Below are 21,342 nucleotides of genomic sequence, written 5' to 3' on the forward strand. Positions count from 1 at the left end.
ATGAAAGGTTTATTGCCTCTGTGCCCCAAGTTATCTGAGGGCTTCCTCCTCTACCTGGCATGCAGCCTACCCCAGTACCACTCCTGGCAGGCAGCAGGCTGCTAGGTGAAGCTAAGTTGCATGGTTGGCCCAAGAGGTATGGAGGACGGGGAAGGGCAGTTCAGCCTGATGCACCTCAAGCCCCACAGGACTGGCAGGGGCTCCAGGACATTCACATGGACCCAGCCTGGATAACTGGGTTTCTTGGAAAGGTTGAGAGGGGACTTCAGTATATTCCCAGGGACTTCCCTAGAGTCTGATTTTGTTTTCTTTCACACACACACACACACACACACACACACACACACACACACACACACATATATCTGTAAGAAGAGAGAGATAGAAGAGAGACAGAAAGGACAGGCACACCAGGGCCTCTAGCCACTGCAAATGAACTCCAGATGCATGTTCCACTTTGTGCATCTGACTTTATGTGGGTACTGGGGTATTGAACCCAGGCTGTTAGGCTTTGGAGGTAAACACCTTAACCATTGTGCCATCTCTCCAGCCCTGAATCTGAATTTTCAAGGATCCTGGTGGACATATCTGGCAGTCACATGAGACAGATATTAGAAAGCAGAGAGCGGGAGTCTCACTCGCTCTGTACTGTATTAAACTTTATTGGGACGGGATTCATGCAAACCAGCCTTCTCATCCACAGTCTCTCATGTCCATCAGTCAGGCAAGCTGGCAAGGAAGACCACACCATGGTCCTTGCCATAAGGATTCACAAGGACCCCATCAAAGGTCAGTCACATCTTCTTCTAGAAATAGCCCAATCACTAGAGCTTTCTGCTATTTACAGTGCAGGTAAAGGCCCCAGCTCCTCCCATTCTAGCCAATCATCTTCCAATCAAATGTGCAGAGCCTGCTGTTCAAAAAAACCAAGGCCAGCTTGTGTCATGAGAATGTTCCTTGCTGGGGTGGTACCTGGAGCACTGAGTGCAAGTGTTACTAAGTCCCCTTCTTTGGACTTGGCACTGGCCCTGACTTTCTGGCAGAGGTTCCAGGAGAAGGGCCACAGTAGGCACTGAGGCCAGCTCCAGGCTCAGGAATGGCTTTCTGCATTCAACCCTCCCACAGGTTAGGGTTCATAGAGGAATGAGGCTTGGGGTGGCACCACAGGGATTGGATGCTCCCAGATCAGGTGAGGAGGAATGAATATTTTCCTAGTGCTTCAGGCCTCCCAGGTTGGGTCCAGGGGTCTGGGGAGCAGCGCTGTCCAGGTGGGCAGCTCATCTCTCCGGTAACAGCACAAAGAAGGCAGCCTTCAGGAAGCGACCAAAACTACAGAGTGTGACAACGAGCCAGTGGGAACGGAGGCCAGGGTCCGTGTTGACCACACACTTGAGGACATCAGTCTAGGAGGAAAAGGGGATAATCAGCCAAGCCCCCAACATCATAGCACCTTGAGCTAGAACGTCCATCATACCACAGAGGCTTTCTAGGGAAGAAGGTTGTGCATCTGGACCAAAATTTGAGCAGGATGCCTAAGAGCTAGATAAGGAAAGGTGGCAGTGGGGTGGGAGCAGGGTGCCCTCTGGTCACACACTGAAAACTCTTTTAAGACCTCTAGGTGGAACCCACCCTCCATAACCATGGCTCAAAAGGACCTTTCGTTTGGTCACCTGAGTAGGTAGTCAGGCATAGAGACTGAAAGGATCTGGTTCCAACACCCACCCCTCTAAGCCTTGCGTCTCCTGAAAGGTGGTAGAAGCAGGACTCCCCAGAAAAAGGGTGCTCTGAGACAACCAGCATCTCCCCTCTGATAAGGACCTGAGTCCTGCCTCTGCTAAGCAAAGATTCTGCCATGCAACTTCTGGGGTCAACAAGGCTTTAGCTGGGGTAGGAGACAGAAATTCAGTCATAGAACATGTCAATATGGCATCCAGGCACAGGTGAGCCAGTATCTACCTATGTTTCAGAGCTACCCTGAGCCCCAAAGCCCTTACCTGTTACCCCCACCTTTCCTTCCCCTCTCACCCCTCTACCTCCTGCACCAACGCTCTGATGCTCACCACCCCCCACCCACCCAACACAACATCCTGACTCCCACATCCTGCTGGCACTCACACTCACCCATCCACCACGCCGCCGCAGCCAGGTGGCCAGGGTCTTGCGTACAAATTCCCCCAGGCAGTCAACCAGGGCATGAACCATGGCAGGCTGGGCCTGTCGCACACAGTCCACAGCCAGCCCCGCAGCCACTGCATAAAGGGACACAACCTTACCCCATGTGATACCTGTTGAGACAGAGACAGAGACAACTGTTGGTTAGAGTTCAGCTGAAGTCTAGCATACAGGGTCCCACGAACATGAAGAAGTGAGCTTCCCCGAACTGCTTTCCCGCCTGCCATCAGCTGGGTACCAGGGATGACAACAAGGGGGCTAGGACCCTCCCCACAGGCTACCACCCTAATAAGGTGCTTAGCCAGCTGGCCTAGTGTGTACGGGCCATTGTCTCTGATGAATCAGTCTTCCCCCCATCAGATAGTCCTTAATTAGATGGAAGTTCCAAGCCTCTGCTGCACACCACCCTGAGATCAGGATGAAACCTGCCTGGCCCATGTCTGATGAAAGTAGCCACAGGGACATAGGATAGCTGAGCAGCTCGGCATAGAGGGTCTGACTCAGACCTGGACACAAATAATAGGTAGCTTCAAGAGTGTGTATGTCCCTGCTTTGTTTGCTTCTCTGAAGGGGCAACAAGGCATGGCCCATCTCCACATTTTATAAATAAAGCCAAGGCCCATGGAGGGACATTTCCCCAGACCAATGACCTACTGGGAGGCAGAACTGAGACCTTGAAGTAAAACAGGTGAACAACTATGTGGGGGAGAAATACTTACAGTTAGTAACATGAAATTTTTTTTAAGATACTTTATTTTTATTTGACAGAGAAAGAGGGAGAGAGAAAGAATGGGCGCACCAGGGCCTCCAGCCACTGCAAATGAACTTCCGATGTGTGCACCTCCTTGTGCATCTGGCTAACGTGGGTCTGGGGAATCGAACCTGGGTCCTTTGGCTTTGCAGGCAAACACTTTAACAACTAAGCTATCCCCTCTAGCCCGAAGTTTCTTTAATATACAGAAATCTTGTAAGTCAGTGAAAGAAAGAGAAATCATTCAACCTATTTTGCAGTCTAAGACAGGAAGCTTGCAAGTTTGAGGGCAGTCAGGGTTATATAGTGAGGCCTTGCCTCAAAAAGATAAAACTAGCCAGGCATGGTTGTGCATGCCTTTAATCCCAGAATTTGGGAGGCAGAAGTAGGAGGACTGCCATGAGTTCGAGGCCAGTCTGAGACTATATAGTGAATTCCAGGTCAGCCTGGGCCAGGGCAAGACATTACCTCAAAAAAAAAAAAATTAATTAATTAAAAAAATAAAATTGGGGGGTTGAGGAAATGGCTTAGCAGCTATGACATTTGCCTGCAAAGCCTAAGGATCCGGGTTTGATTCCCCAGGACCCACGTAAGCCAGATGCACAAGGAGGCACATGTGTCTGGAGTTTGTATGCAGTAGCTAGAGGCCCTGGCATGCCCATTCTCTTTCTCTGTGTCTCTCTCATAAATAAATAAATAAATAAATAAATAAATAAAATATTAAAACAATAATAATAAAATTAAATTAACAGGCTGGAAAGATGGCTGGCTCAACAGTTAAGGCACTTGTCTGCAAGTCTAATGACCTGAATTCAGTTCTCTAGTAATCATGTAAAGCCAGATGCACAAGGTGGCACATGAGTCTGGAGTTCATTTGCAGAGCTGGAGACCCTGACATACCCATTCTCACTCCCTCCCTCTCTCTCTCTTACCAGGTCTGGTGGTGGCACTCCTTTAATCTCACCATGTGGAAGACAGATGTAGTAGGGTCACTATGAGTTTGAGGACAGCCTGAGACTATATAGTAAGTTCCAGGTCAGCCTGGGCTAGAGTGAGACCCTACCTCAAAAAAAAGGGGGGGGCTGAGGGATGGCTTAGTGGTTAAGGTGTTGCCTGCGAAGCCTAAGGACCGAGGTTCGATTCCCCAGTACTCATGTAAGCCAGATGCACAAGGAGGCTCTTATATCTGGAGTTCATTTGCAATGGCTAGAGGCCCTGGCATACCCATTCTCTGTCTCTCTTTTCTCTCTGCTTGCAAATAAATTAATTAAATTAAGTTTTTTAAATGGGCTAGAGAAATGGCTCAATAGTTAAGGCACTTGCCGGTCAAGCCTAAGAGCCCAGGTTTGATTCCCCAGTACCTACATAAACCAGATGCATATGGTGGTGCATGGGTCTGGAGTTCATTTGTAGCGGCTGGAGGTCCTGGCCTGCACATTCTTTCTCTATCTGCCTCTTTCTGTCTCTCAAATAAATAAATAGATAAATAGGGCTAGAGGGATGTCTTAGAGGTTAAGGTGCTTGCCTGTGAAACCTAAGGAACCAGGTTCTATTCCCCAGTTCCCATATAAGCCAGATACACAAGGTGACACATGTCTGGAGTTCATACACAGTGGCTGGAGGCCCTGGCACATCCATTCTCTCTCTCTCTTTCTCCCTCTCTATCTGATTCTTTCTCTCTCTCTAAAATATTTAAGTACATAAAAATAAAATATTCTCCATGTAGACCAGCTGACAGAAAGCTGGAAGAAGCCATTCTACATGTAGTTCAATGGGAGAAAGAGATACCACCAGTGAAGATACTCAACAGTGGACACTGCAAGCCTTATAATTGGCCAGACAGGCCAAATGAGCCAATGGGTGCAATAGTGGCACATCTGTCATGGTAGAAACCAACTGCCTTCCAATTGGACTGGAGGCCCGCTCCATGGTGGGGGGGAATACATCCCTGATACTGAAAAGTTAAAGCAGGGGTAGTCATGAGCCCTAGGGGTGTAACATCTGATGTCTGGAAAAATGTGTATACTATGCTTATCAATCTGCCCAGTAAGCACTTCTCTTAATATTTATACCCTTATATTAACACTGCTCTCACTTTGGGTAGAGAATCTTCTCTTTTCAGATGGCAGTGACCTTGGGATGACTCAGAAGGTATCATAGTGCTGGAAAGAAGTGACTGGAGTACTGACTAACATCTAGATCACACCTTCCAAGGCTCAGGGACTAATGTGGAAGAGGTGGCAGAAAGAATGTAACAGCCAAAGAAAGGGTAGGACTCCTTACAACGTGCTCCCTCCAGACATAAAATGGCCTGGATGTCCAAGACCTCATAGTGCCTGGCACTACCTACACAAGACCATCATAGGAGGAAAAGATCATGACATCAAAATAAAAGACTGATTGAGATGGGGAGGGGATATGATGGAGAATGGAATTTCAAAGGGGAATGTGGCAGGGGGAAAGGGAGGGTATTACCAAGAGATATTTTTTGTAATCATGGAAAATGTTAATAAAAATTGAGGAAAAAAGTATTTAGGAAAAAAATAGTACCAGCAGCCATGGTGGCACATGTGTTTAATCCCAGCACTCAGGAGGCAGAAGTAGGAAAATCACTGTGAATTCAAGGCCAGCCTGGGACTACAGAGTGAATTACAGGTCAGTCTGAGCTAGAGTGAGACCCTACTTTGAAAAATCAAAAAACAAGCCGGGCGTGGTGGCACATGCCTTTAATCCCAGCACTTGGGAGGCAGAGGTAGGAGGGTTGCTGTGAGTTCAAAGCCACCCCAAGACTCCATAGTGAATTTTAGGCAGCCTGGGCTACAGTGAGACCCTACCTCAACCCCCCCTCCAAAAATAAAAAATAACAACAAATAAAAGTACAAATAGGGCTGGAGAGATGGATTAGTGGTTAAGTGCTTGCCTATGAAGCCTAAGGACCCCAGTTCAAGGCTCAATTCCCCAGGACCCACGTTAGCCAGATGCACAAGGAGGGCGCACATGTCTGGAGTTCGTTTGCAGTGGCTGGAGGCCCTGGCGCGTTATCTCTCTCCTCTCTCTCTGCCTCTTTCTCTCTCTGTCACACTCAAATAAGAATAAACACAATAAAAAAAAATTTTTTTTAAAAAGTACAAATAGCACATTAGGCATTTGAAAAAATGAAAAGAATTCCCTTTCATTAAACAGTCATAGGATAAATTAAAACAAGGTATAGATTGTGATCTACCATATCAAAAAACTTTTCAAGACAAGACAAGGGTTCAGGTAAGTACTGGTTCTTAATTATGCTGGGAAGGACAGCTGGTGAATTCTTGGCAATACCTGAAAACCATGCATGCCAAGCCACAGTTCTGTGGGAAGTTATCCAAGAAGCAGTGTTTGTAAGGAGTATCTAATCTCCCTCAACCCACTTCATACAGTAGCCAGACAGACCTCTTAACAACATATGAATCAGCATACAGATGTTTATTATGGCACCATTCACAGTAGCCAAAAAAGTAGATGCAACTTTAAGTGCCCATTGACAGGTGAATGGATACCCAAAATGTGGTAGAGTCCTGCAACAGAATAACTATGTAGCTATAAGCTAGAATGAAGTCCTGATGGATACTATAACACGGACAAGCCTCACAAGCATGGTGAGAGGAGCCAAACACAGAAAGGCACATATACCATGCAAAGGCCCCCTCTAGGAAATGTCTAGAACAGACAAATACAGAGACAGGGCAGATTAGTAGTTTCCAGGGGCTGAGGTTGGGAGAGAGGGACTGCTGATGGGCAAAGTCCTCTGGGTGATGAAGAACTCTAGAAATTAGGCCCTCCTGCCAACTCTTTAGTAGCTGTTACTTCTCATTTCCTTCCACATCCATATCTGAATCCCCACTGTCTTCAATGGCATTCTTACAATGCTAGGATGCACACTTCAAGCACAGCCTTAGTCCTCTGCCTGCTCAGCACCCTAATCCAAAAGGACATCACTCAAGGCTGGGAACAGAACTGCGCCACCTCACATCCTCACAGACCTCTGTACCTAGCTCACCCTTCATCCAAGTTGAAGGGTTGACATGGAGGATGGGCTTGGCATCAGAAATGCAGGCATGGTACTCACCATCTGTGCCACTGGCAAAATACCTCATTCCGAAGCCATCACACAGACAGAGGAGCTTGGTATCCTTTTAAAAGAATAATGGGGGCTGGAGAGATGGCTTAGCGGTTAAGCGCTTGCCTGTGAAGCCTAAGGACCCCAGTTCGAGGCTTGGTTCCCCAGGTCCCACGTTAGCCAGATGCACAAGGGGGCGCACGCGTCTGGAGTTCGTTTGCAGAGGCTGGAAGCCCTGGCGTGCCCATTCTCTCTCTCTCCCTCTATCTGTCTTTCTCTCTGTGTCTGTCGCTCTCAAATAAATAAAAAAAAATTTTAAATTAAAAAAAAAAAGAATAATGGAGTGGCCATCCTCCCACATCTGCAGCCAGCAGAGGGAGGGAGTGCCCAGGGGCAGACTCTCCCATGTTTCTTTTTTATTGAGATATAATCCTATCACCTTAAAGCTAATCTTTTTAAAGCAGGGCACTGCATCTAGTATATCTATAAACTTTTGCAACTATCTAATTCCAAAACACTTTCCTCACTCCCCCTAAAAAACCCCATACCCATGGATAGTCAATTCCTGCTTCCCCATAGTCCCTGGCTATTTTCATTGCTATACACTTACATATTCTGGACATTTCACACAGACGGAATCTTAAAGCACATTCCATTTTGTGTCTGGCACATTTCGTACAAGAAGGTGTTCTCAAGAGTCATCTGCGCTGCACTGCCTCACTCCTCTTCACCACTGGGCAGTATTCCACATGCATTTGTCAATAGATGGACATGCAGGTCATTTCTACCTCTTAGCTATAATGAATAATGCCACTAGGAACATGTATGGGCAAGTTCTGTGTGGATGCATGTTTTATTCCTTATACCTATAAGTAAGCTTCACAGATGGTATGAAAACCCTATGCAGGCTGGAGAGATGGCTTAGCGGTTAAGGGCTTGCCTGTGAAGCCTAAAGACCCGGGTTCAAGCCTTGATTCTCCAGGACCCACATTAGCCAGATGCACAAGGGGGCGCACACGTCTGGAGTTCATTTGCAGTGGCTGGAAGCGCTGGTGCACCCATTCTCTCTCCTCTCTATCTGCCTGTTTCTCTGTTGCTCTCAAATAAATAAATAAAAATAACAAACAAAAAAAAAATTAAAAAAAAAAGAAAACCCTATGCTTCACCATTCCAGTAACTATCAAACTGCCTTCCAAAGTGGCTGCAGCCGGGCGTGGTGGTGCACGCCTTTAATCCTAGCACTCGGGAGGCAGAGGTAGGAGGATCATCATGAGTTCGAGGCCACCCTGAGACTCCATAGTGAATTCCAGGTCAGCCTGGGCTAGATTGAGACCCTACCTCGAAAAACTAAAAAAAAAAAAAAAAAAAAAGAGTGGCTGCAATTTACAATCTCATTAGCCACGAGTAACAGCTCTGAGTTCCCTATGTCCCAAGTATTCATCTGATTTTTCAAGTCTGGTCATCCTAGTAGGTATAAACTGATATACAGTTCTCTAACAATCAGTGATGCCGAATATCTTTTCATGTACTCATTGGTTCAAGTCCACTGGTGCTACTTGACACATGGTCAGCTAACTAACCACCCTTCATCTCCATGGTCTCCCTTCCTACCAATCTCCTCTGCAAAGAACCCTTAGAGGATCCTCAAGAACTAGTGCTTCTCTGGGCTGCTTCTGTACTCAGGCTGAATCTGCAACAGGCTGGGTTAGGCTGACCGGGGATGGAGCTATTCTATCTTGGTCCCAGTTCACAATCACCCAACACACCAGCCCCAGTCTCAGTTCCACTGCAGCCATCAGCAGGCCAGAGCTGCATTCTCAAAAGCAAAAATACCTTATAAACCCAGCTCATCCACAGCTTATAAACCAGCCTGCCTGACAACTCTGCGACAGACATCCAGGCAGCCACCCACAGCTGGCATCTGTGGGAGAGCCCCAGGGAGGACAAGCGGTCCTCTAGTGATGACAACTGGCTGCTAGCTCCTGGCTTCCTTCCTAAGCCCTACCCACTGCCTCCTCCACCAGGTGCCCTGCTGGTCACTCTCAAGGATCTTTGTGCAGTGACCTAGGACATCCCCTGTGTCATAGCCCTCCCCCACTGCCCACATGCCCACTTCTTTGCCACAGCCCAGTTCCCTGTGTTCTTTGCTGTGCAGACATTTTAATGGCTGACTGACCCTAGTCCATGATATGGTGCTGCCCAGCCTGGCTAGCATCCTCCCGTCTCAGGTGTATATGACAACAAGGTGTCCAACAGGGCTCTGAAGACATGGGCAGGAGGACTTGGGGAATGAGTCATGCAGCCTCTCGAGAGCCAGAGGAGATGAGTGGAAGGAAAACAACAAGAACGAAACTCAAAGCAACAGGAAGGAAGCTGCAGGAACTAAAAGGCAGGCCTGCCTATCGCCTGTTTCTGTAGCAGAGGCAGAGCACCCAGGAGAGTCACAGGTGAGTATGGACAAGTTGGCTGAGACCAGTGTGTCCCTACTTTCCCATGATGTCCCAGCAACTCGCCACCCCCAATTCTTGGGATGGTTACTACTAAACATGCCCCATGGGAAATCCAGCAATATGCCATGAAGCCTGAAGCACCATGGTGGCCAACATGCTGCCTCAAGCCATGCAGAGCACCACAGCACCTACTGATGCTGGATCACAACTGCATGACAGGCGTGTACCCTGAATAATGGGGTATAGGTTGGCAAAGTGCTTGCCTAGCATGCACAAAGCACTAAATTCTATCCCAGCATCAGTGAACCAAGCATAGTGGTATACATCTATAATCCCAGCACTCTGGAGGTAGAGGCAGGATGATTAGAAGTTCAAGACCATCCTTGGCTCAAGGCCAGCCTAGGTTGCCTCAAAAAATAAAAAATGAACTGAGCATAGTGGTACATGCTTTTGTTCCAACACTGGAGAGGCTGAGGGAGGATCACTGAGTTTGAGGCCAGGCTGGGCTACATTTATTTTTATTTTTATTTATTTGAGAATGATAGAGAAGGAGGAACAGAGAAGGAAGAAGGAGGGAGGGAGAGGGAGAGAATGGGCACACCAGGGCCTCCAACCACTGCAAATAAACCAGATGCATGTGCCACCTTGTGAATCTGGCTTACATGGGTCCTGGGGAATCGCGCCTCAAATCATGGTCCTTAGGCTTTATAGGCAAGTGCTTAATCACTAAGCCATCGCTCCAGTGGGGCTACATTTTTGTTTTTGTTTTTTGAGGTAGGGTTTCACTCTAATCCAGGCTAACCTGGAATGCACTATGTAGTCTCAGGGTTGCCTTGAACTCACAGTGTTCCTCTTTCCTCTGCCTCCCAAGTGCTGGGATTAAAGGTATGCGCCACCACACCTGGCTTTATCCATTTTTAATTTTAATTTTTATTATTTTTAAAAGGTTTTTTTTTTTTTTTTTTTTTTGCCAGGCATGATGGCACATGCCTTTAATCACAGCACTTGGGAGGCAGTGGTAGGAGGAACATTGTGAGTTCAAGGCCATCCTCGAATTCCAGGTCAGCCTGGGCTAGAACAAGATCCTTCCTCGAAAAACAAACAAAATTTTTTTTAATGGGGCTGGAGGGCTGAAGAGATGGCTCAGCAGTTAAGTCACTTGCCTCCAAAGCCTAATGACCCAGGTTCAATTCCCCAGTACCCATGTAAAGCCAAATGTACAAAGTGGTGCATGCATCTGGATTTACAGTGGCTGGAGGCCCTGGTGTACCCATATTGCCCCTCACCCCAACCAGCTTGCAAATAAAAAATATTTTAAAAATTAAAAAATATTAGTGGGGCTGAAGAGATGACACAGAGGTTAAGATGCCTGCCTGCAAAGCCTAATGACCCCGATTTGATTCCCCAGTACCCACATAATGCCAGATTCACAAGGGGTGCATTCATCTGGAGTTCCTTTGCAGTAGCTAGAGGCCCTGGCATGCCTATTCTCTCTGTCTTCTCTCTCTCTCTGGTTGCAAAGAAATTAATAAAAATAGTTTTTTAAAGAATTAAAAATGTCAACACCATCATATTTATTAATGCTTTTCCAGGTCAAGGCCTTCCTAAGATAGATTCTATTCCTCTTCCTCTGTTTTGGAAAATCATGTTTCAAGTGATAGTTAAAAGGTTTTTCACAAGCTGAACATTTTGGCTCAAAAAGTCATCATTAAAATTCCCATTTATGGGCTGGAGAGATGGCTTAGCGGTTAAGCGCTTGGCCTGTGAAGCCTAAGGACCCCGGTTCGAGGCTCGGTTCCCCAGGTCCCATGTTAGCCAGATGCACAAGGGGGCGCACGCGTCTGGAGTTCATTTGCAGTGGCTGGAAGCCCTGGCGCGCCCATTCTCTCTCTCTTTCTCTCTGCCTCTTTCTGTCTCTCTCTAATAAATAAATAAATAAAATTTAAAAAAAAATTCCCATTTATAATACAACTGAAATGATATAATTAAAACAATGTTTAATTAAGGATATTTTTCTTTTAATTTTATGCATTCTCCATGTCAAAACCATAGGGAAAAAATTTCAGCTAATCTGTGTTACTTGGGGGAAAGTTTGCACTTTAGTTTATCCTTTGGTTTATGCAAATTAAATTATGAACATCTTAAAACAAGTTTTCAATTTAAAAAAAAAATGTCAACACCATACAGTTCCTGCCTTCTGAGCCTGAGCCAACTCTTTCTGAGCTAGTGTTACACAGTTCAAGCCATCCCTAGATGCCAGGAGGCTAGAGTGGTAGCTCACAGCCCGTGGAGTTGTCTCATGGGTCTTGGCCTTCCCCTACAAGCCTGTCTGATCCATACATGCTGGGCTTACTCCTCAATGCACCTTAGGGTGAATAGGCCAGACGTACCTGCAGAGAAGATGTGGCCTGCCACAGCCAGGAATGCATCAGTCACCACGGGCTCAGACTGCAGAGAGAGGTGCAGCTGTCGGGCTACATTGCGGTACACGCTGGGCCGAATCTGCTCCAACTCATCCCCTGTATGACATACAATGGTCAGGCTTGCCCATGCCTCAACCCTATGACCACTGCTGGGTGAGACCCCACTCTGCAATGACCCACCTGACCTCACTGGACATCCAAAATGACGCCTTCCTTTACTCATTAACCCAACCCTGGTTCCCACCTAACCTGTCTTATTCCTACCCTACTTGACTTCACTTGACCCTTCCCCTACCTTGGTCCCTATGGCCAAAGAGACGAGGGAGGTGCTATGGAACCTCCAGTCCCCTAGGGCAAGCTGGCTAGGCTGGTGAGGCAGGAATCCTGCAGAAGTGTGTGGGCTATGCCTGTTCTATGACTCATGGTAGGCAGGCAGACAAGCAGGCATGCCATGCTGAGCAACAGGAGGAACCAGGCAGGTGTCTAGATCCCAACCTGAGGACTCAGCTGAGAGACCCCACACAGATGGCATAGCAGGGACATCCTGGCTCAGGCCCTAGCATCACTAGGTTATGGCTCAGTGAACTGACTTGGAGAGATTAAGCCTGGGTCCTAGGGCACCAGTACCACCCACCAGCCAACTTGGGCAACTGGTGCCAAGTGGGCTTGTTTGGATATGGTTCTGTGTCAGCCTAGCCCTACCCTGTGAAGAAAATGCCTCCCACAGGCCCCTGCTGCCAGAACTGCAGCACCATGAATGCATTGAGAAGATGGTGCTGGGAACTCCACACACTTCTGATTGGGTATCCCCAGCCAAAGCAAACAGGGAAATGCTGCTACTGACTGGGTTGTCCCAGACATAAGAGCACCTACGTCATCCCTGGGGCCAGCTGCACTCCATCTAATTAAGATCTGGAAGAGAGCAAGGGGATGATGGGGAAGTGGCATGGAAATTCCCAAACACAGACCCTGGGGGCCTCTGGAGACTGGCCCCAGGAGACTGTGGGGACAAAGCTGGGCCTGCTTCCTGTTTGTGACTGGCTAAGGGACTGAAGCCATGCTGGGGTTGTCAGACAAAGCTGGGCTATGATCATCCAGAGCAGCAAGGAGCAAGAAATAAGAACATCTTGATGTTCAAGTAGTCTCCCTCCAGGGTTCCCTTAGGTGTCTGGCAGGGACTGACTCCCCGGCCTAGACATGGCAGGGCTTGGCAACAGAGAATGAAGTTCCAGCTTATTCAGAGGGCCACCAATACAACAAGGCTTATACTTGCCTCCCCCCACTCCAGCCCCTCTCCACTTGGCCGGATTGTCCAAGCCTCTGGAAAGTCAGAATCAAGGCAAGTTCTGTCTCCAAGGCATTCTCTGGGTGCTCCCTGGGGTCACCCTCACATCCCAGGGAAAGAGGGAGAGACAGTGGGTAGTGGACTTAAGGATTTCTAAGCATCAGACAAGGCACCTGGATGCCTAGCCAATTTCTTTTTTTTTTTCTTTTTTTTTTTGGTTTTTCGAGGTAGGGTCTCACTCTGGCTCAGGCTGGCCTGGAATTCACTATGTAGTCTCAGGGTGGCCTCGAACTCTCGGAGATCCTCCTACCTCTGCCTCCGGAGTGCTGGGATTAAAGGCGTGCACCACCACGCCCGGCTCGTGGCCTATTTCTTAAGCCCTCTCACATACTTATGAGATTTCACCCCTTCAATGCACAGGGGATACCAGCCCTCCTGAGAACCCAGCACAGGCTCCATGGACTCAGTCTTTCTCAGGATTCTAGCAACCCTGTTACTGGGACCAGCACAGCACAGATCCTTGGCCACACAAAACAGTGAGGAAACACCCATGTCAGCCCCAAGAGGCCAGGTGTTCCCCTCACAGAGCTCTCTGATCCTGACAGTGCACTAGCTCTCCCTCACACAGATGCAGTGTTTCTTTGGTCTTTGCTGTCACCTCCCCTTCCCTGGCACAGCCTCAAGCCTGGTGAGATGGAGTGATCAGGGTCAGAGTTTGTCTATCCCTCCCCCTCAAGTATCCTGTCTCTAGGCTTCGGTGACACTGGAATTACTGAGCTATGTGTGACCCTAGAAACAACTGCCCTACAGGGCCTCCCCATCAAGGGAAAGAGCAGAGGGTGTCCGCCAGCAAAGGCCTATTTTCCAAAACAAACCTCAGAACACGTGGTTTCACCAAGGATTTTTGAGTCCAGCTGAGTACAAGGGTCATATTAAAGCTTAGCTGCTAAAATATTACTCTTTCAGAGCTTTGTGCTGTTTATGGCCAGAATGTTTGAGATCAGGGCTAACCAGGCACAAGGGATCTGGCAAAAGAACCACCAAGAGGGCAAGCCTGAGAGTGAACAGGGTCTGGGTGGTCTGTTATGTACCCTAGACATTCCAGGCATATTGGAGAAAAGAGACAAGCCCTCTCTTTGCCCCAGACGGTGGGTGAGGCACAACACTGGAGCAGCTGGCCCAGGCACCAGAAGAGCAGACTAGCGCAGACCAAGAAAACACAGAGGCCAGGCCAGGGATGCAGAGGAACGGCTTACTGATATGGGGCCTGAGGATACACCCGCCAGGGTCAGCACTCACCCAAGCGCAGCAGCACAGCGCACACCTCCGCCAGGCGTCCTCCCGGGACCGGCGCGGCGCGCTCGGGAGCGCTCCAGGCGAGGCCGGCTCGCAAAAGCCGCGCGTGCACGTACTCCCGGCCTAACGCCTTGGCCTGAGCCACCAGCTCCTTGTCCGTGGGCGAGCGGTCAAAAGCGTCCATGATCTCTGCAGCAAAGACTGAAGAGCGCCGCAGCACCTCCATAACTGGCACGCAGGCGGAGGGCGCCGCACCAGCAGACCGAGAGCGCTCAGCCGGGCCGCCTGCTTCCCGCCGGGAGGAGAGGGGACGCGGGCCTGGCGAGGAGAGCGAGCGGAGAGGCGCGGGACGCAGCGGTTCTCAGCGCTCGTGCCGCGGTCGCGTCCGGCGCCAACCCAGGGCGCGTGGGGAGATCGGCTGGGTGCCGCCCTCGAGAAGGTCCAGATGCGTGTCAGACCTCGTTTTGTGCCCCGAGCCTCTTCAAATACAATGTCACGTTCTTTGAGGTTCCAAATTAAACCACGTAGTCCCCTGCGAGGGAAGGGCGATAGGCTTGGGAGGGGGAGGGCGCAGCGCTCGCGATCCAAGACGAGTGGGGGAGTGACGCAAGTCAGCCCCAGCCCCGGCTCCGAGGCCGCCCGTCGGCGCACCTGGCAGCCCGGGTGTTTGTCCCGGGCCTCCCGGCGCCTAGGGCGCGGTCTCGGTATCCAGGGGACCTACGCCACGCCCGCTCCTCTCACCTCTCCAGCCGCATGTCGCGCGCAGACCGGCCTTGGAGTCCTTGGCTTCGGAACTGGCTGGCCACGGTCGGGGTGGGTCAAGACTGTCCCATTCAAACCCGCAGTCGCGCGTCCCTCTCCGCCCCGGAGCCCGCCCAGTCCACACCCGAGCGGGAGCGTTGGGTCCACCGGGCGGCCCGCGCTTGCAAACTTACAGAAGTCCGGCTCTCCGCGAGGGGTGCACCGGGTGCAACCACACCCGCGGGCGGCAAGCCAGCCTGGGGCTTCTCCTTCTAAGGAAACGGCAACCCCCGAGGGCGGAGCTGCATGCTGGAGCTGCCCCACGCCTCCGGGTTTAAGGAGGACACTTCGAGTTCCTGGGGTGCTCTTAACAATAACCTACTGGGTTGCACCAGCTCCATTTTAGAGTTAGCTGGCTTGTTCTTTTCTTGATTTGTCTTTATACATGCTCCATTCCTATTCTTGGCCTAACAGAGGCCTCTGTTGTGTGGGTGGATACTTGGATTTGGGCCGTATTGAAGGTTGTGCAAATACCTTCTCTGTTCTCCCACTCTGATCCAGCATAGCAAAATTGAGTTTATCAGTCTTTTATGGTTAATTCTTTTTTTTATTTTTTTGAGGCAAGCCCAACAGACTGGCCATTTTTTTTTTATGCGAGAGAAAGAGGGAATTGACATATCAGGGCCTCCAGCCACTGCGAAGGAACTCCAGATGTGTGTACCCCCTTGTGCGCTTGCGTCCCTGTGTGACTGGTTAAGTGGGGCTTGCAGAGTCGAACATGAGTCCTGAGACTTCGCAGGCAGTATCTTAACCACTAAGCCATCTCTCCTGCCCTATTAGTGCTTTTTTATGTAAGTCGTGACTCCAGTTTTTTCTTATATTTTTATTTATTTGAGAGATCGACAGAGAGAGAGACAGAATAAGTATGAGCGTGGCAGGGCATCCTGCCATGCATGTACCACTTTGTACATCTGCCTTTGCGTGGGTACTAGGAAATCGAACCAGCACTATCAGGCTTTGCAAACAAGTGCTTTTAACCATTGAGCCATCTCTTTGGCACTAGTTAGAGCTTTCTTGTTAGAAAACACTATTCTGTTTTCGTGTGCGTGTGTGTGTGTGTGTGTGTTTGAGTTTGAGACAGGTTCTTGTTATGTAAACCTCGATGGCTAGGAAATTGTTGTTTATAAAATGATCAATCCTCCCGCCTCCTGGGTGCTGGGATTACATGTATGTCCCACCATAATTGGCTTTCTCTTTTAGAAGTTTAGTTGTTTTTAGGATTCATGTGTAGAGCTAAGATGGATCACAAAATAATTTTTGTGAACAGTGTGATAGGGTATCAGAGTTCTTTTCTTTTCCTCAGAGTTCCAAGAAAGCTGGCATCATTTGTTGAAAAGCCTTAAACATAAGGATCTGTTTCTAGAACGTCCTACCCTTTTCTATTTGCTTTTAACACAGCTGCACACAAGTGGAACAACAGGATTAACTAACTGACTAGTTCACATGTATACAGACTTTCACCTAGAGCTCCAAAATACATTCCTTCCACATCCTGGACACAAGCAAGAGTCAGCAAATTTCAAAAGATTGAAATTATATAGTATTGAAAGGGAGTTAGGTAGTTCTTTTAGGCAGTTAGGGTGACTCAGCCATGAAAATAAGAATCAGGAATGTCTTTGGGCCTATCCTTACAGTCTGCACTTGCTAGAGATCAAAGGATGATCTGACCTCTTATCTCTTGCCTAGGGCTGGAGAGATGGCTTAGAGGTTAAGATGCTTGCCTGCAAAGCCAAAGGGCCCAGGTTCAATTCCCCAGGACCCACAAAAGCCAGATGTACAAGGTGGCTCATACATCTGGAGTTCATTTGCAGTGGCTGGAGGCTCTATACCCATTCTCTCAGTCTCTCTCTCTCTCTCTCTCTCAAATAAGTAAATAAAAATTAAAGAGCCAGACTTCTTATCTCTTGCCTAGTCCCCTAGACCTGTTTTTCCACAATGTGGTTGTGGTGGGAGGGAGTTTTCTCCTAGGATTTAAATCTAATTCTAACATTGTAGTTGGTCAAGCTTAGATCCCAGAACTTGGCTGGTCTCTTCATGAGATAGCCCCTACCTAGCCCAAACCAATCAGCTGTCCCTTGACTCACCTGAGCCAGAAGGTAGGGCCCACCACCAGAAAGTTATAAATACATTTGTGAGGGCAGGGCAAGCTCTCTCAGCTGCCTGACCACTTGGGAACTCCAGCTGCTGGTGTGTTTCCCCTCTGGGCTAGCCGAGTGGAGAGCCCCTAGCCCCTACTTTCCACATATCCTCTTTCTCCACCTGGCAAGAGCTCTTTGTACTTTCTTTTCTGTCCTCTCTATGTTTTTGCAGGTCTACCACGTGAGCTCTAAAGCCATGTGGGTATATTCATCGTCCTTGCTTTTGGTTCTATACTTCCCTAAATAAACATAATAATTTAATGATTATCCTTCTCAGTCTTATTTTATTCAATTTTTTGCTAAATTCCCCAGGACCCACATAAGCCAGATGCACAAGGGGGCGCATGCATCTAGAGTTCCTTTGCAGTGGATGGAGGCCCTGGCATGCCTATTCTCTCTCTCTTTCTCTGTCTCTCTCTTTCTGCCTCTTTCTCTCAAATAAATAAATAAAAATAAAAAGTATCACAAAAGCCAGGTATTGTGGCACACACCTTTAATCCCAGCACTCAGAATATAGAAGTAGGAGGATCACCATGAGTTCAAGGCCACCCTGGGACTACAAAATGAATTCCAGGTCAGCCTGTGCTACAGCAAGACCCAACCTTGAAAAACCAAAAAAAAAAAAAAAAAAAAAAATTACGGTTACTGATGTTACTGTGACTGTGTGTGTATTCCCCAGCTTGAAGAACACTTAGGACTCCTGTTACATCCAGAAGGGGAGATTGTTGAAGTGTCATGTTATAATTGAGTAGTTTATGTCTGAGGTTTTAAAGAATAATTAACTTTTATTAAAGACTTTACCTTAGCGTAAGAGCAGTTTGAGATATATCCATAGATTTTTACAAAGTTAGTCTTGCCATCAGTTAAATTGTGTGAACTGTAAAGTGAGAATAGTAACAGTGAAAGAGTTTATTCTCCTTGTGAAAAGTTGAGTCAAATTTTGCTTCTGGGGTTAATATTAAAATAGAGGAGCATTAGATGATGGCATCTTTTGTTTTCAAGTTATGTGTAGTTTTATTGTCATATTGATTTGATTTTTTTTCTATTAAGAAACATCTTGTAATGAAAAATGTGTTTGTTCTGCCCTGAAGATTATGAAACTGGTCAAGCTTATGGTTATTCAATTACAAAGAAAAATGCTAGTTAAATACCAATGAACTATTTTTGCTCTTTTATATGAAATGTATACATTTCTGGGAGTGATGGTGGCAGTAGTGCCTCTTGTTACCATATGTAAAATGCTTGAACACGTTCATCGATATCGCCATCATCTGTTTAACACTCCAGTATATTTTCTCAAAGCCTGTTTAATTAAAGTTGCATGGAATGATATAACTAATAATCAATAAAATCTGAGTTATGATTATAAAAAAAGTATTACAGGTCAAATTCTATGAGATGTAGCTCAAGATGTACTTAGAAGACAATTTATACCTTTAGAAAAAACCAGCCGGGCGTGGTGGCACACGTCTTTAATCCCAGCACTTGGGAGGCAGAGGTAGGAGGATCACTGTGAGTTCGAGGCCACCCTGAGACTCTTTAGTGAATTCTAGGTCAGCCTGGGCTAGAGTGAGACCCTACCTCAAAAAACCAAAAAAAAAAAAAAAAAAAAAAAAGAAAAAAAATGTAGAAAATTACTGGTCCAAGCTCCAATTCAAGAAGCAAGAGAAAGGTCTGGAGAAGTAGCTCATTGGGTAGAATGTTTGCCTAGCATGGACAGAACTCTAGTTCAGTCCCCAGTACCACATAAACCAGATGTGCTGGAAGATCAGAAATGTTAGGTCATCCTTGGCTACACAGAGTTCCAGACCAGCCTGGGGTACATAAGATCCTATCTCCCCCTTCCCCCCACAAAATTAAAACTTAAACAAGGTAATTTTTTTTTTTTTTTTTTTGGTTTTTCAAGGTAGGGTCTCACTCTGGCCCAGACTGACCTGGAATCCACTATGTAGTCTCAGGGTAGCCTTGAACTCACAGCAATCCTCCTACCTCTGCCTCCCGAAAGCTGGGATTAAAGGCATGCGCCACCACGCCTGGCTTCTAAACAAGGTAATTAAAAAAAATTTTAAAGACCTGACATTAATGAACCAAGCAAAAAAAAAAAAAAAAAAAAAAGTAAAACAAAGTGCCAGAGAAAATTAACATAGCCAAATTTTTTTCTCTGAAAAAATTAGCACAACTGATAAACTCCTGGAAATGTTGAGGAAATAGAAAACACAAATTCCACTATCAGTAACAAAAAGGAGATTATTAAAAATACTGCAAGCATGAAAAGGATAAAAAGATATTATGTACAACTTCATGACAGGAAATTTAAAATTTTTAATGAAGTACAGTTTCCCAAAACTGACACTGGAAGAAATATAAAATATAGTCCTATAACAAATAAATTTAGTGCATAAAGTTTAAAAATATTTTTATTTACAAGGAGAGAGAGAGCACCAGGGCTTCTTGCCACTGCAAATTAACTCCAAATGAATGTGCCACCTTGTGTATGCTCTTCATGTGGGTACTGGGGAATCAAACCCAGGCTGGCAGGGTTTGCAAACAGGTACCTTTAACCACTGTGCCATCTCTCCAGCCCCAGTCAATGGAAAATCCCAAAACTTGGAGCTTGGCTCCAGGTTCTTTGGAATTTACCTCTGTCAGGGAAACAGTTAAAGCCTACAGACCTGAGGTGGCCCTCATGCTTGTTCCTTCCTCTCTGTTGTGTGGCCTCAGCCTCTTCAAGCCCCTCTCACAGTCCATTTTCTTCTGTGCAAAATGGGATTGTGCTGTCTGCTTCCTGACTCTTGTTGGAACTTGTCTCTTGGCTCTGCAGGCTGGGGTGAGTCAGTCACTGGGCATTCCTGATGACAGCCCTTCATTCCTGGAGTGTAGAAACCAAGCTGAAGCCAAGCCACCACTGAGCTGAGAAAGGCAGCACTCCAGAGTGCAGTAGGAGGATGGTGACTGCAGGTTCAAGGCCAGTCTGAGCTGCATAGCGAGGTCCACTCTCAAAACAAAAGCAAACAAAAGTCAAGCCACTGGTGTTTAAAACAGAATATGGGGATGGAGAGATGGCTTAGCAGTTAAGGTGCTTGCCTGCAAAGCCAAAGGACTCAGATTTGGTTCCCTAGACAAAGCTACATGCACAAAGTGGTACATGCATCTGGAGTTCATTTGCAGTCCATTCTCCCCATCTCTCTTCTATCTCTCTCTGCTTGTAGACAAGTAAACAAAAAAAATTTTTTTTAAAGAATACAGATAAGAGTAGGATTCAGAAAGGACCCAAGTTTTTTTTTATTATTATTAATGACACACAGAAAGAATTGGCACACTATGGCCTCTAGCCACTGTAATTGAACTGCAGACACATATGACACCTTGTCCACATGTGTGACCTTATATGCATGCGTCACCTTGTGCATCTGGCTTACATAGGTTCTGGGGAGTTGAACCTGGGCCCTTAAACTTCACAGACAAGCACCTTAACTGTAAGCCATCTCTCCAGCCCAAGACCCAAGTATCTTTAAGCAGGTATTAAACCAGTGTGGCTCTATACCTTATCCAGATGTTTCATTTTAGTTTTTCAAGGTAGGGTCTTTGCTCTAGCCCAGGCTGACCTGAAATTCCCTATGTACTCTCAGGGTTGCCTTGAACTCACAGCAGTACTCCTACCTCTGCCTCCCAAGTACTGGGATTAAAGGTGTGTGCCCTTATCTGTTATGGGGTCCAGTGTCACACAAGTAAGACCATTGACACATGGAATGTGAGGCCAAGTTTTATTGGGTAGAAAGAAAGAAAAAGAAGAAAGCCGATGCACCAGGTCTGCATCTCGGAGTTTGAGATCTCAAGATGCAGTGCTAATCTGTCCCGAGTGTCAGTTTTTATTGGAAATAAGCACATGATATTTACAGCAGGACCGGGAATTAAACTAAAAAATTACAT

The 21,342-nt window shown here is 47.2% G+C and overlaps 1 protein-coding gene across 4 annotated transcripts; it reads right to left on the reverse strand.

Moving 5' to 3' along the window:
* Positions 1-638: 638 nt before the first annotated feature.
* Positions 639-20,394, reverse strand: Bok (BCL2 family apoptosis regulator BOK). Of its 4 annotated transcripts, none has more exons than XM_045146701.1 (5): positions 20,085-20,394; positions 14,477-15,005; positions 11,860-11,988; positions 2,122-2,285; positions 639-1,403 (listed from the first exon to the last, which is right to left on the reverse strand). In XM_045146701.1, exons 2-5 carry the CDS (start codon positions 14,697-14,699, stop codon positions 1,278-1,280), a joined length of 642 nt encoding a protein of 213 aa, XP_045002636.1. In that variant the 5' UTR covers positions 14,700-15,005; positions 20,085-20,394; the 3' UTR covers positions 639-1,277. The 4 variants fall into 4 exon arrangements, with proteins under 4 accessions (XP_045002636.1, XP_045002635.1, XP_045002634.1 ...); XM_045146700.1 differs by lacking the exon at positions 20,085-20,394 and adding an exon at positions 15,409-15,569; XM_045146699.1 differs by lacking the exon at positions 20,085-20,394 and adding an exon at positions 15,215-15,398.
* Between the last annotated feature and the right edge of the window lie 948 nt (positions 20,395-21,342).

This window comes from Jaculus jaculus, chromosome 4, assembly GCF_020740685.1.
Source record: "Jaculus jaculus isolate mJacJac1 chromosome 4, mJacJac1.mat.Y.cur, whole genome shotgun sequence".
Lineage (NCBI taxonomy): Eukaryota > Metazoa > Chordata > Mammalia > Rodentia > Dipodidae > Jaculus > Jaculus jaculus.